This window comes from Phyllobates terribilis, unplaced genomic scaffold (genome assembly GCF_046119375.1).
Source record: "Phyllobates terribilis strain yellow unplaced genomic scaffold, ASM4611937v1 Scaffold_3__8_contigs__length_932513732, whole genome shotgun sequence".
In the NCBI taxonomy this organism is placed as follows: domain Eukaryota; kingdom Metazoa; phylum Chordata; class Amphibia; order Anura; family Dendrobatidae; genus Phyllobates; species Phyllobates terribilis.
Window position 1 is genome coordinate 385,471,875 of NW_027362763.1, and position 14,426 is coordinate 385,486,300.

A 14,426-nucleotide genomic window follows, 5' to 3' on the forward strand; every position below is an offset into this window, starting at 1 on the left:
TGGAATCTAGTAAGTCCAAGATTGTAGCATTAAACAGAAAGACAATGAGAATTAAAGCTGGCAAAGACACCTCCTCGGCTGAGCATGCTATGTCTGACACTTCTTTTAGCCACTTATTACACCTGGGAGGAAAAGGATTGGGTTTTAAATTCAACATTCCCAATATAGGGATTATATATATGGCTGAGATTGCTTTCATTAGGATAAAACAAAGAACATCCATTGGTATATATTTGAATCCAGATTCAGCATGTAGTTTCATGCGTAGTCATATGTCTGCTGGAACCAATTCATGTATTTATTTTTTGGTGACTGGCAATAACAATTTCCAAAGAATTGAATAGAAAACAATGCAAAATTGTAGGTGTAGTTAGTAGTTTATAGTTGGTGGTTATACGAGTATTGTTTAGTATTCTTTTCTAAGCCTTATATGGTGTTTGAGGCTGGTTTTCTATATCACATAACCAGTTTAAACTAATCTAGAAAATTAGGTAACCTAGCCAGAAATAGGTGTCAGTTATTTTCCTGCAATCAGCATTTATGCAGAAGTAAGCAGCATGGCTGTGAAGTCGGAGTCTGTGTCCATTTTGGTGGAGTCAGTATAAAATGGACAGACTCCAACTTCTAAAATACACTGCTCAAAAAAATAAAGGGAACACTCAAATAACACATCCTAGATCTGAATGAATGAAATATTCTCATTGAATACTTTGCTCTGTACAAAGTTGAATGTGCTGACAACAAAATCACACAAAAATCATCAATGGAAATTAAATTTATTAACCAATGGAGGCTTGGATTTGGCGTCACCCCCAAAATTAAAGTGGAAAAACACACTACAGGCTGATCCAACTTTGATGTAATGTCCTTAAAACAAGTCAAAATGAGGCTCAGTATTGTGTGTGGCCTCCATGTGCCTGTACGACCTCCCTACAATGCCTGGGCATGCTACTGATGAGGTTGCGGATGGTCTCCCATGGGATCTCCTCCCAGACCTGGACTAAAGCATCCGCCAACTCCTGGACAGTCTGTGGTGCAATGTGACGTTGGTGGATGGAGCGAGACATGATGTCCCAGATGTGCTCAATCGGATTCAGGTCTGGGGAACGGGCGGGCCAGTCCATAGCTTCAATGCCTTCATCTTGCAGGAACTGCTGACACTCTCCAGCCACATGAGGTCTGGCATTGTCCTGCATTAGGGGAACCCAAGGCCAACTGCACCAGCATATGGTCTCACAAGGGGTCTGAGGATCTCCTCTCGGTACCTAATGGCAGTCAGGCTACCTCTGGCGAGCACATGGAGGGCTTTGCGGCTCTCCAAAGAAATGCCACCCCACACCATTACTGACCCACTGCCAAACCATTATGCTGAAGGATGTTGCAGGCAGCAGATCGCTCTCCACGGCGTCTCCAGACTCTGTCACATCTGTCACATGTGCTTACTGTGAACCTGCTTTCATCTGTGAAGAGCACAGGGCGCCAGTGGCGACTTTGCCAATCCTGGTGTTCTGTAGCAAATACCAAGCGTCCTGCACGGTGTTGGGCTGTGAACACAACCCCCATCTGTGGACGTCGGGCCCTCATACCACCCTCATGGAGTTCATTTTGCAGGGCTCTGGCAGTGCTACTCCTTGCACAAAGGCGGAGGTAGCGGTCCTGCTGCTGGGTTGTTGCCCTCCTACGGCCCCCTCCATGTCTCCTGGTGTACTGGCCTGTCTCCTGGTAGCGCCTCTAGCCTCTGGACACTCAGCTGACAGACACAGCAAACCTTCTTGCCACAGCTCGCATTGATGTGCCATCCTGGTTGAGTTGCACTACCTGAGCAATTTCTGTGGGTTGTAGAGTCCGTCTCATGCTACTGTGGCACCCCAGGGGTCTGGTTTTCCACAGTAATGTAATGTTATGTCTGAGAGCAGGTGGGAGGTCCTTTGGTCAGGGATCCTGTGCATGCCACACCTCCTGCCCAGTCTTGGGAGGGGAAGGACTTCCCCTGTATAAACCCTGGGCTGAGGCAGGGTTAGTCAGTCAAGGAGAGTAGAGACAAGAAACAGCAGAAGCAATACTACTACGAGTCAGGGGCTGGCAGCTGCAGAGCTCGCCCTGACTGAGAAGCTTTCTGACCGGACCCGGCGTCCGAGGCTGTGGGGACTAACTCTTACCCAGCAGCAGAAGCCGACCAGCAGGGGATTTCAGGTCCTCAGGCCCAGAAACCCGAAGGCACGGTCACACGCGTGGGACCAGCACCGCCATCGTGGAGCGGAAGCCATTAGAAGGCCCCGAGTCACCGGCCATACGGGTGAGCACCACACGGTACACTCAGGGACGTGGGCTACTTATATCCGCTTCTAGCAAGGTAGCCAGAAGAGTACAGTCAGTTTGGGAGGCCTACAACTCCGCCTGGCCAGGGGAGATCCCATCTGCTCAAGGACTGACCAGGCCCCGTTCACTAGCAAGTACTCCGGGAGGGTCTATCGTTGTTACCAGTAAAGACCCTGAATTACACCGCACCGTCTCTGAGTGGTTCCTGCTACCCCCATCATCCACATCTGCTGCCCTGAGGCCATACCCCTCCCGTTGGGGGTTATACCATCTATGCTGCACCATCCATCCACCGGCCTCAGCGGACTGTCCTCCATAGCTGCATTCAACGGGTGGCGTAGTCGTCCTACATCTACCGCTGTTACATCGCCGCTCAGTTTGACTCCCTGGGCACGGACCGGGTCACCGCCACGAGACTACAACCCTCGAGATCCGGCTCCGGGTAAGCTCCCGCGTGCGCAACGCAGCGCGACACAGGCCCAGGGGCGCGTCACTACCACGAGTGTGAAAGCTCAACCAACATTCTAAAGTGACCAAAACATCAGCCAGAAAGCATTGGTACTGAGATGTGGTCTGTGGTCCCCACCTGCAGAACCACTCCTTTATTGAGGGTGTCTTCATAATTGCCAATGATTTCCTTATATTGTCTATTCCATTTGCACAACAGCATGTGAAATTGATTGTCAATCAGTATTGCTTCCTAAGTGGACAGTTTGATTTCACAGAAGTTTGATTTACTTGGAGTTATATTCTGTTGTTTAAGTGTTCCCTTTATTTTTTGAGCAGTGTATATAATAAATTGGGTACAGTAGTACAATGCAGGATGTGCTGTAAATGTTTTCATAAGAATTTGGGAAAGTTATGAAATGTCCTATAAATGTCTGTTCTGTTCCTGATCTAAGGATCTCGGCTTTTAGTGGAGATGAATCTGTGCTGCACTTTATGTACACGCTCCATAGAGAGGCAGTGCTGTGGAGTCGGATGTTTGGCTTACCGACTCCACAGCCCTGATAAGCAGGATGCTAACTTAGAGGGGTTGCTGCAGGGTGTAACCTAGATGACAAGCGAGCGCTATCTAAGCGTAGTATTAAATTATATCATGATTGCTAGCAAAGAAGACATTTTGCTCACCTTGTGTGGTTATTCATATAGGCACAACTCTAGGATAACGTGTATTTTCTATTAATCCTTGTTAGCAGTCTGCTGCCACCTTGATATACCGTGGAGAGTCCTTCGTGAGGTTCCAACGTTACATATGTAATTTGTAGAAGAAATACAATAGATAGGCGCTTTGTTTCTATGCTTCCAGGATTCTTCAATACGGTTTATTAAAATACAATGTGTTTTATCATTGTATTTTAATAAACCGTATTGAAGAATCCAGGAAGCATAGTGGAAGCGCCTATCTCTTGTATTTCTTCTACAAATTACAGCTTAGAAGGGTTGTTTGAGAGCAAAGTCTGGAGTTTCTCTATCGGACTGTAGACTTCTAAATTGTGACAACATGCAATGCGCACGCTGTCACGACTATCTGTATTGCTGGTGCGGACAATCATACACTTGACTGCATGTATGAAGTAATGTGCCGAATAGTCTCATCCGGCTTCTTGCAATAGAAGTGCATGGAGAGAAGCCAAACGTGTGTAGTCGGTATGTGACCGCATGTATGTAAATCGCGGCCATGTGACTGCTTGCTCACACTAGCAATGCAGGGTAATCGTGACAGTGTGTGCATCCCACTCAGGATTTAGAAGTCTACAGTCACATTGAGAAACGGCAGACTTTGCTCTCAAACCTAGGTAACTCCTTTAAGCCCCCCATACACATGCAGCTGTCAATATCGTTCATCCAACAGCTATGTCTTCCTAGTCCCCTTTACACAGGAATGCTTGGCTCGTCTGAGACTCCTCTGGCAAAGGCTTATTTCCCATAGAACAAAATGATCGTCCATTGGAAATTAGATGTAGTGGATCCTTCTTTCCTGAACATAATCTATTGAGGGATAGTCGGGAGGTCCATATTCACATTAGACTGTGTGCCTTTATTTTGCTTCAATTTAAAAGCAAAGCATGAAGATTTAGTTGTATATTTTTAGATTACACTTGCCAACAACCAGACATAAATGCTTTCTTGCTTTTTCCGGTAATCACAAGGCATCATTTTTCAGACAAAACGCAAGACAAAAAATAAAATGAGCAAATACCCCGCAGTAAGTAAGTAGATAAACCGCAATAGTGCATGAAAATAACATAGGGTACTTAGTTAACATTATTTTGATCAAAAAAACGTAAAAGCCATCTCGCCACATCAAGTTGACCCGTTTTAAGACAGCTAAGTGCTAAACATAAGTTAAATAATTGAAAGACAAATAAATAGCATTGCAGATTTCATCACATTTGCGGAACAAAAAAAAAAGTGCTGCATAGCGTGCTGCTTTTTTCCCGACAAATTGCCAAATATCAATTAAAACCCCATTCCATTATCAGTTGTTATCAGATGTGTGACAAATCTGGTACTGCTTCTTTCTATAAAGGTCAATGCAGATGTAAATACCGAAGAACAAACCCTAGATAATATGTGCATTTACGGAATTGCTCTAATGTCTGTCTGCATTATAAACACAATAAACATGGCTCCTTTGCTACCTGCAATTTTCTGAACAAAAAAAAAAGTTTGGTAAAGATTTTTTATTTTTGCTTAAAAGATTGATAATTTTTTCAGTCCTTGTGTGTCTAGAAAAGTCTTTCTGCTTGATAGATTTGTAACTTTTTTTATTTTCTCCCTTCTCCCCCCAAGGTGTTGGTCTTGATGACATAATGGATGTTGGTGTCGATAAAGTCAGTGTCAATGATGTAGAGGATCTCATTCTCTCTGATAAAAATGTAAATAAATTGGATGAAGCATCTAGGACATCAGTGAGGAAATCTCCACGCTTAAAAGCACAGGGTAAGTATCCTGAATTTTGCATTCATGATGGTACCGCATGGCATAGTACCGTACACATACCGTATAGTACCGTACACATACAGATGGGCAGATGCGCACAAATGTTATGCGGTTCAATGCAAGTCCATGGCGGCAATTTCCCCGCGATTGCGCACAAGAAATGGTTGTGCTGCGGATTTTTCCGCAATGGTAATCCGCAGCGGAAATTTCCTCAGCATGTGCATAGCACATGCAGATTACCATTGGGAGACATGGCAGACAATTTAACATGCGTTTTTAATGCGTTTTCGCGGTGGAAATGGCGCCGCGGAAACGCAATAAATCTGCATTGTGGGTTCACAGCCTCAGGGTATGTGCACACACGTTGTGTTTTGCTGCGTATTTGCAGCAGATTTTTATGTACTTTTCAGCTGCGTCTGGCAGTACCAGCAAAGTGTATGAGAAACCAAAATTTACTGTTCCCACATGTTGCTTTTTTGTTTGCTGCGTATTTTCAGTGATTAGAAAAACGCTGAAAGAAGTAACATGTCACTTCTTTCAGCATTTTTTCACCCATTGGAAGTAATGGGGGGGATGAAAAAACGCTACAAATATGCAGCAAAAACACACAAAAAAAACGCACCTGCGTATTTGCAGCATTTTTGATGGCAAAATAGAATGGGAGTCTTTTTTTTCACAGAACTTTATGTCAATTACTAAATAGAGACCGAAGGACAGTGAAAAAAACACAACAAAAAAACGCAGCTAAACCTGTGTTTTGACTCAATTTTAGCTATCAGCAGATTTCGTGCAGAAAACGTGCAGAAAAAACACAACGTGTGTGTACTTACCCTTAGGCTGTGTGTCCTTTACAACCAGCCTCGGATTAGTTGACTACTCATCTTAGAGAATGGCAGTGTGAGGACAGCATTGACAGAAATGCAGCATTGTAGAATTCATCTCTGTGATATTAGCAAGAACCTGTCCGCTTATTCCCCTCTCCTTTAAATGCTACTGTCACTTCCTTTTATTCATCTTAGTGCACGTTCCTTCAGCACCACAGAAGCGAAACATACTTTTTGTAAGATAGTCTTTATAAAGGTCCCGTGCTGCATGCAAATCCGTGCCGAGCGGTGTGATGGATGTCTCCAGACCAAATTCATCACGATGTCTCTATCTCCAATCGCCGCCCCTCCAACTCTGATTAATGTCTTAGACCTATGCAGTGTATTTGAAAGATGAGAATTTTGTATACCCCAGCACTGTCATTGTTTTTTACAAGCAATTTTACAACAGTCTAATCAGATGCCAGTGTTCCATATAAAATGATGTGGTTTCAAATTGTTTTTCCGTTTCATTTCTAAACAGAATCCACAAGATCGCTGAGGCAAAGCACAGTTGAAAAATCTTCAAATCCTGTAAAGGTTTCAAGTCCCAAAAAAACTAAATTGTCAAAGAAAGATACAGTCGTAGATAAAGTAAAAGAAGAGGAAGATGTTCTACAGGTAGAGACTAGTGATGTAAGAAACAGAGAAACAATTCCGTTAGAAGAAACGAGCGCATCTCCAGAAAGTTCAAAGAGACCGACAAGAATAGCTAAGGATAAAATTAATACTGCGGAAAATAAAATGGCAGAGGAGTATCTAAGTCCAGTAAATGATCTCTTGTCTAATACAGAGTACATTTTGGAAAAAGCAGGAGATAAGGCCGACATTTTACGCGATGACGTCCTTAGTTTGCTTCATGAAAATTCTAATAAAGTTGTGGATGAAATGACAGAGGGTGACTCTAGTAATTCAGAAGAACAACATGCGAGTGGCCAAGCCTTAGCAGCACCAAGCAATGATAAAGAATATCCGTTGTATCAACCAGAAGATAAAAAGACAGATGTAATATATGATAAAGTTCATCAGGAGCTGGCCCTTCTGTCAGGAGTGGTTGAATGTAATCTGGATGTGAAAGCAGTGGTGCACCCTGAAATGAATGATGAATGTATGTTGCAAAGTGCTGATCAAGGATCTACACAGAGTAGCAGTATAGAGACTCGTTTCATTCATTCTGAAGTTTTAGATCCCAGCATTAAGTTAAATATGGAAACTGATATTTCTGCTCTTGAAAGTAGCACTCAAAATCCACCGGGAAGCTGGAAAAGGGAAGAAAAAGTTCAAGTGACAGAGAATGAAATAACAGCTGAGAATGATATTAGCAAAAAGAAAAGTCGTAACAGAAAAGGTGTCAAAAAATTCAAATTGACTTCATCCAAATTACCAGCATGTGAAGAAAATATGGAGAAGAGCCTAGTGCCTTCAAAACATGCCAGCTGTAATAATAATAACCCTCAAATTAGGACTAAAGTCACTAAAAATGTCAACCCTCCATCTGTAAGCCAACCTGAAAAAAATAAAATTGTCAAATTAAAGAAGAAATTATCTGATGGTAAGAAAGCCGATAAAATTCCTTTAAAAAGTAAAATGAAAAAGAAATTGGATCTGGTGGACAAGAAGCGGAACACGTCCACATTGTTAAAACAATTGGATGAGGCATTAAGAGATGGTCAAGGAAGTTTTAAAGAAGTGGGTCCATCTCGTGCTCGTGCTAGGAGCTTGTCTCATTCAAGTGACAAGGCTATCGGTAAACAGACATCCTCTAAATTGAGCCATCAAACCAAGGATGATGAGGAGAAAAAAGAGGCAACTGAGCAGTCAGAAGAGAAAACCAAGCTGAAAAAGTCACTGCCGCCTCGCCAGAGAAGGAGTAGTAAAAGTATTTCTGTGGATGAGCCACCTTTGTTCATTCCTGACAACATTCCCACTATAAAAAAAGAAGGAACAGATGTAACATCTCCAACTGAAAAGTATATTTGGAACCCAACCAGACATTGTAGTTCTTGTAGAAAACTTCATGGAAATAGGTAGGCAGAGGTTTTTTTTTTTTTTTTTTTTTGCGCCATTGTGAATTTTTTTTATGTCTTTGCTACATTAGTAACTTAATTTTTATTTTTTTATAATTTAAAATACCGTTAGGTGTTACACATAATTGTACATTTTTGATCTTTTAACACAAATATAGAAAACTAAACAATTTTCTGCATTTTCCTTTTTGTTATCATTCATATTTTTTAGACTGAATAACCTTAGAAATTTGTTATGTATATTATGGCCATGTACAGTACAATCTAAAATGTACAGTCAAAAGTTTGGACACACTTGTTTATGCACATTATTGGAATGTGCACATTGTAGATTCAGCCTGCAGGCACCAAACCATGAGGGGATACATATGGAAACAAGGCGTAACAAAACACGTGAAACATGTGTTAACCTTTAGATTTCTCAAACTACCCCTTCCTTTTACTCTGATAACATCCTTACACCCTCTTGAAATTCTCTCAAGCAGCTTCATTATGTAGTATCTTGGAATGGCTTCCAGTGAACAGGTATGTTTTATAACAACATCATTTGTGGGATCATCTGCTTTCAAGAAAGTGTTTGTGCGATCAAGCAGTATTGGAACACTGTTTCATACAATAGTCACCCCTATTCCACAATTGTTCTAAGCCGGCATATGGAAAAACCTCAAGTTAAGAGAAACAACTGTACATCATTACTTTAAGACACAAAGGTAATCCAGTCCAGAACATTGATAGACACTTGAATGTATCCTCAAGTGCAGTCATGAAAACCATTAATCGCTATAATGAAACTGGCTCTCTTGAGGACTGTTCCAAGAAAAGGAAACAAATAATTACCTCTGCTGCACAGGATAAGTTCATCAGAATTAGCAGCTTCAGAAACCCCAAATTGGCAGCACCTCAGACTACAATCCTCATAAATGATGCGTAGACATCAAGTTGCAGACACATAGCAACATCAGCTCTCTGCAAGAAGCAGGCCTTTTTGGTTGAATTGCTGCAAACAATTACTATTAAGGACCATAAACAAGAAGAGCCTTGTTTGTTCTAAACAACAAAAGGACCGGACATTAGACCAGTAGAAATCTGTACAAAATCTGATATTTTTTTTATACTAACCACCATGAAGAGGTGAGCAAATGGTTTCTACATGTATGGTGCCCAGCGTGAAGCATGGAGGCTCAGGTGTGGGTGTGCTTTGCTGGTGATATTTTCCAATTTCAATGGACACTTACCCAGCATGGCTACCAGAACATTCTGCATTGACATGCCATTCGATCTGGTTTGCAATTATTGTGACCATTGTTTGTCACAACAGGACAATCACCTAAAACAAACTTCCAGGCTATGCTACTAAGAAGAAGTGCAATGGCTTGCTGCCTCAGATGACTGCGCCACCACAATCACAGGACCTCAACCCAGTTTAGATGGTTTAGGATGTGTTGGACTGCATAGTAAAGTAAAATCAGCCAACAAGTGCTCAGCACACAGGGAGCTGCTTCACAACTGTTGGAGGGCCATTCCAGGTGACAGCCCGATGAAGGTGCTTGAGAGACATGCCAAGGGGCCAAAGCTATTAGATTAACAAGGGGGGCTACTTTGACCAATGTAAGGTTTTAACACACATTCTAGTTTTTTTTCACATGTGTTTTTTACTCCTTGTTTCCATGTGTGTTTCGTCGTGGTTTTGCGGCCTTTAGTCTGAATCTACAATGTGACCATTCCAATAAGAATAAAGAAAATCTTTACATGAACAGGATTGTCCAAATGTTTGACCGATACTGTATATATTTAAAAATAATTAGTTCGTTTTTGTAATGTATGTACCAGAAAAGTGTTATACAAAAAAAATCAAGTTTTTTTTTGTATATTTTATTTTCCATTCTGTTTTTATAATATAATTTTTTTTACTACATGTACTGCTATACATTATATATGTGCTTCTATTCTACACTGCATTCTAATATATATTGCATGCTCTGTCATTTTTTTAAGTTACCTATGAAAGACTAGTATTATTTGTGTATCTACCACTGGGACCTCTACCAGTTATAGGAACGGGGGTTCTTATAGACATGTGGATCAATGATGAATGTCTTTCTAAGCCAAACAAACCAACTTTGTTGGAAAGACACAACCATTTAATGTGTATGGCGGTGTTTCTACTTTCCTCCAACATCAAAAATTTGATTCAGCCCAGCGTACATGTGTACTGTATGGGAAGAGGACAACAAGCCACTAGCAAACATCACTAATGGAGGCTTATCGCCAGGAAAAGCGAAAGGATTAGGCATTTAAATTGGGGTAGAGTCAAGAGGCTCTCCTACACATTAGATGGTCATCCATTCCCTGAAAATTCCCTGTCTTTACTCTAATGTGTATGAGGGCCTTAAAGTCTATCTCGTGTGGGAATGGAAGGGAGTCTAGTGTAAATGTTGTGGTTGCTGCAGTCAGTCTGGTGAAACTATTGTGGTCGTCAGTTCAGTGTAGTGCAGCCTTCTTTTTGATAAGCCCAGTAGAGGTTGTAGCCACTTATCCACGCAGGAAACTGCCGCTGGTCCCATTCATTAGGGCAACAGTGCAGGGGACAAACGGGGAAGGAAAGGCCATCATCTTCATTCTTGGGATTGGTGGAGCTCCTAGAGGTCAGACCCCAACAACCATTGCTTATCCTCACTGGAAAACCTCTTTGAGTGAGTTTTCAGGATAGGTTAGTCACGCTATTTTGTTATCCAATTTACCTTGTATATCAAAGCTGGCAGTGTCCATCTGCATTACACATAACTGAATTATTTTCTCTTGCAATAAATGTTATCACTAATTCCTATTCTAATAAGATCAACTTTTTCTTTATCAGGTTCATGGTGGGTTGTGGAAGGTGTGATGATTGGTTCCATGGAGAATGTGTTGGCTTAAGCCTAGCTCAAGCACAGCAAATGGAAGTGGATGACAAGGAATATATTTGTGCAAAGTGCTGTGCAGAAGAAGAAAAAATGGATATAGAAACTGAAGTTTCTAGTGATACTCAGAGGAGCGATTTACTCCAAGATCTTAAAATTTTGGAGAATGATAAAACAATGATAACAGAATGTCATAACTTACCTCAAGAAAAATCCAAGCCAAGTGAGGATTCCCTAAAACACAAAGAACACAAAGTTAAGATCTCCAAAAAGGTATCTTGTCTCTATGGCTTTTTGGTATACCTTTTACAACTTCCTGTCTACCCCATGCAAATTATCTGGTTAATGGAGTGATATATTGGCTCTCTCATGCCATTGAGTGAGGAGGTGAGCAGGGTGGGTGGGACACTGGGTCATCTGCTACTGGGAGGCAGACTCTAAATTAAAAAGTGTTGGCTTCTCCACAGACTATAGCCCTTCTACAAACACTGAGATAATCTGGTCTACCTTGGTGTCCTTAGGAAGCAGACCTCTCTGCTTCTGTAAATCCTTTCTGCTTTTATTATTTTAGTTTATTTTTACACTTTTTCACTTATCGGTAAGAAACTGGGAAAACACTCCATCAGTGCTTGAAGTGATTAGAGGGAACAGACTTAATGTAATCACGTTGCTTCTCCCACCTTCCAGAAGTGAAGCAAGGTTGCTCAGCTCCTTTGATACTCACCAAGACCAGCCATTTCTGTCTGCTTTTATGTTCAACCAGTGGGGTGACAGTTGCCGAAATTGTGATCCTTTTGTAGTACTCCTGCTGTCTAGCTATAAGGAATCTTCTAGTATCCTTCCAACAACCCCTTGAGAAAGCTGATGATGAAATTTAACTTATAATTTACTGTTTTCATGCCCTATTTATTTGTCTGCTCTTGCACGTTACTTCTTTGGATATTGTAGCATATTGCTCTGTTGCCAACTTTTGGTCACAGGTATAATTACTTGCTTAATTTTGTTGCACTTTAGGCAAATTTACTTCCAGCAATTTATATTCTCTTTTTACCCTTCAATAGGGTATCTTTGTATTTTATATCAATTAATAAAGACAAGTGTTTTGTTTGCTCATATTAGGTTAATGTGTGCAATGCAAACAATTCATCTTTATTGCCCCAACTCGTCTCTCCAACTCATCCCAAAGATGCCATATAGGATTTAAATCAGGTGATTGGCTTGGCCATTGCAACAGATGAACATTTTTCTTTGCTAACCAATTTTTGACTAAATTGCATGCGTGCTTAGGATCATTGTCTTGCTGGAATTTCCACCCCTGCCTACTTTGGTTTTACCATGTAGCAGCATTACATTCTCCAGTATATGTAGAATGGTAGCATACATGGTAGCATTTATATTTTCATAAATTCTATGCAGAGGGCCAATGGCTGATGCAGAAAAGCAGCCCCAAACCATGAAATTGCCACCACCATGTTTCAATATAGGTGTCTGGTACCTTACACCTTACATCATTAGGTTTTGTAATTGGGCGGTATATACTGTATAATGCTTGCCTTCACTACCGAACAGATTGAACTTTGACTCATCCGACGACAACACCTTAGACCAATCTGTCTCTTTCCATTGGTTGTGTTCTTTGGCAAACTCAAGTCGGACCTTCCGTTTCTTTGTAGAGATGAAAGGCTTCTTAACTGGAACTTGTGCATTCAACCCTACTGCTCTTAGCCGTCACACCACAGTTTGGCGACTCACTTTGACCCCATATTCTTCGTTCATTTTGTGCGAAATCTGTACAGCACTTTTATAGACATCAGATACTGACTTTTTCTTAATAATGTGATCAACTCTGGAGGAAGTTTTCCGTGGTCGTCCACTTCTAGGTTTGTCAGGTGTTCAATAATCATCTTTTTCTTTAATATACATGACACTTGACTCTGAGAACAGGTGAATTCTATAGCTATCTCTTTTTGGCTTTTGCCTGACTGCACTCTCAGAATAATAAGCTTCCTGACATCTGGTGATAATTTTGGCTTGGTGTTTACCATGTTTTAATCTTAAAACACAATTCGACTACCCATGACAAAATACGCAAAACATTTGGCCCCACAAATTTTGAAAACTGTGTCAAACACAATTTTCGTCCTTATAGCTGACAACCATTTGCTTCCGGTTTACTAAAATCACCAAGAAAATGACATCACAACAACCAGACAGAAGAAATCACACTTTTGCTTTTTTAAAAAAAAAAAAAACTTTTGCACTGTATTTTTGTCACTATTCTTGTCTCTATTTTGGGTTTATGGCTGCAACAACACCCTGCCTTACAGGTTAAAGGATTCTTTTCTTCCGTCAGCCCTTGAACCGCTTTCTCTCCAGATCTTTTTCTTTTTTGTCCCCCTAGGCTACGGTCACACTATCAGTACTTCGTCAGTATTTGTAAGTCAAAACCAGGAGTGGATGAAAAATCCAGAAGTAGTGATGTGTTTCTATTATACTTCTCCCCTTATTGCTCCTCACCTGGTTTTCACTTACAAATACTGATGTAAAATACTGACCAGATACTGATCGTTTGAACATGGCATTAAAAGTGGGCCCCCATGAGATAAAAATGCATTGCCATCTAACCCTCTGCCTGTTCTTATATGTACTACTTTTTGCTGTTGGCTCGCGTCAAAGCACTGCTGCTGAGTATTCCACCTCCCTACTGGGATGTTATATGATCAATCAGGAGATGTAGCTTGTGTCTTGCTGCTTATTATGCAAGCCAGCCCCCTGATCAAGACCTTTCCCTGCTTCTCCAACTCCCTGTCCATGCTCCTTGACACGTCATATACAAGCTGTGAATAAGCAGCCAGTGCAGAACAAGAGTGAAGAGGAGGTGGAACATCAGATCTGTGATGACCTGGTCAAGAGCCTAGCTTGCATAATAACCAGAAAGATACAAGCCACACCGCCTCATCTTTGATGTAGCATCCCAGAAGGGAGGGGGAGCACTCTGGAGCAGCAGCATTGCTATGATGTGACGTCACAGTGAATAGCAGTAAAATCATATGAAGTTACATAGAAGAACAAGAGCTATGAGCCTTTATCGTTTTAGACAGAATGTAGATTGAAATGCATTTTTATCTCCTTGGATTACCTGTTTAATCCTTTACGGTCAGGACCCCCTTCATTTTTTTTTGTTTTTTATTGAATCTAGAGCTGCTTGCTGCAGTGCATGCTCCCCCACCCTCATCTTGTTTGTAGCTCTAGCTACGGAATTTCCCTCCACTGCCTCTATATCTAAGAAAGGCTAACTATTCATTTGTAGAATGACTTCTCTGCTTTGGAGCGTTGTTGTTTTTCTGCATGACCCACATTCTCTTGAGTTT

At 41.3% G+C, this 14,426-nt stretch overlaps 1 protein-coding gene across 1 annotated transcript in view; it reads left to right on the forward strand.

Moving 5' to 3' along the window:
- PHF3 (PHD finger protein 3) overlaps positions 1-14,426 on the forward strand; it is an 89,670-nt gene that overhangs the window by 34,754 nt on the left and 40,490 nt on the right. Inside the window, exons 3-5 of the mRNA XM_073675493.1 lie at positions 5,116-5,265; positions 6,613-8,155; positions 11,013-11,328. Of these exons, the coding sequence (XP_073531594.1) occupies positions 5,116-5,265; positions 6,613-8,155; positions 11,013-11,328 (2,009 nt within the window). The remainder of the gene's footprint in view (positions 1-5,115; positions 5,266-6,612; positions 8,156-11,012; positions 11,329-14,426) is intronic.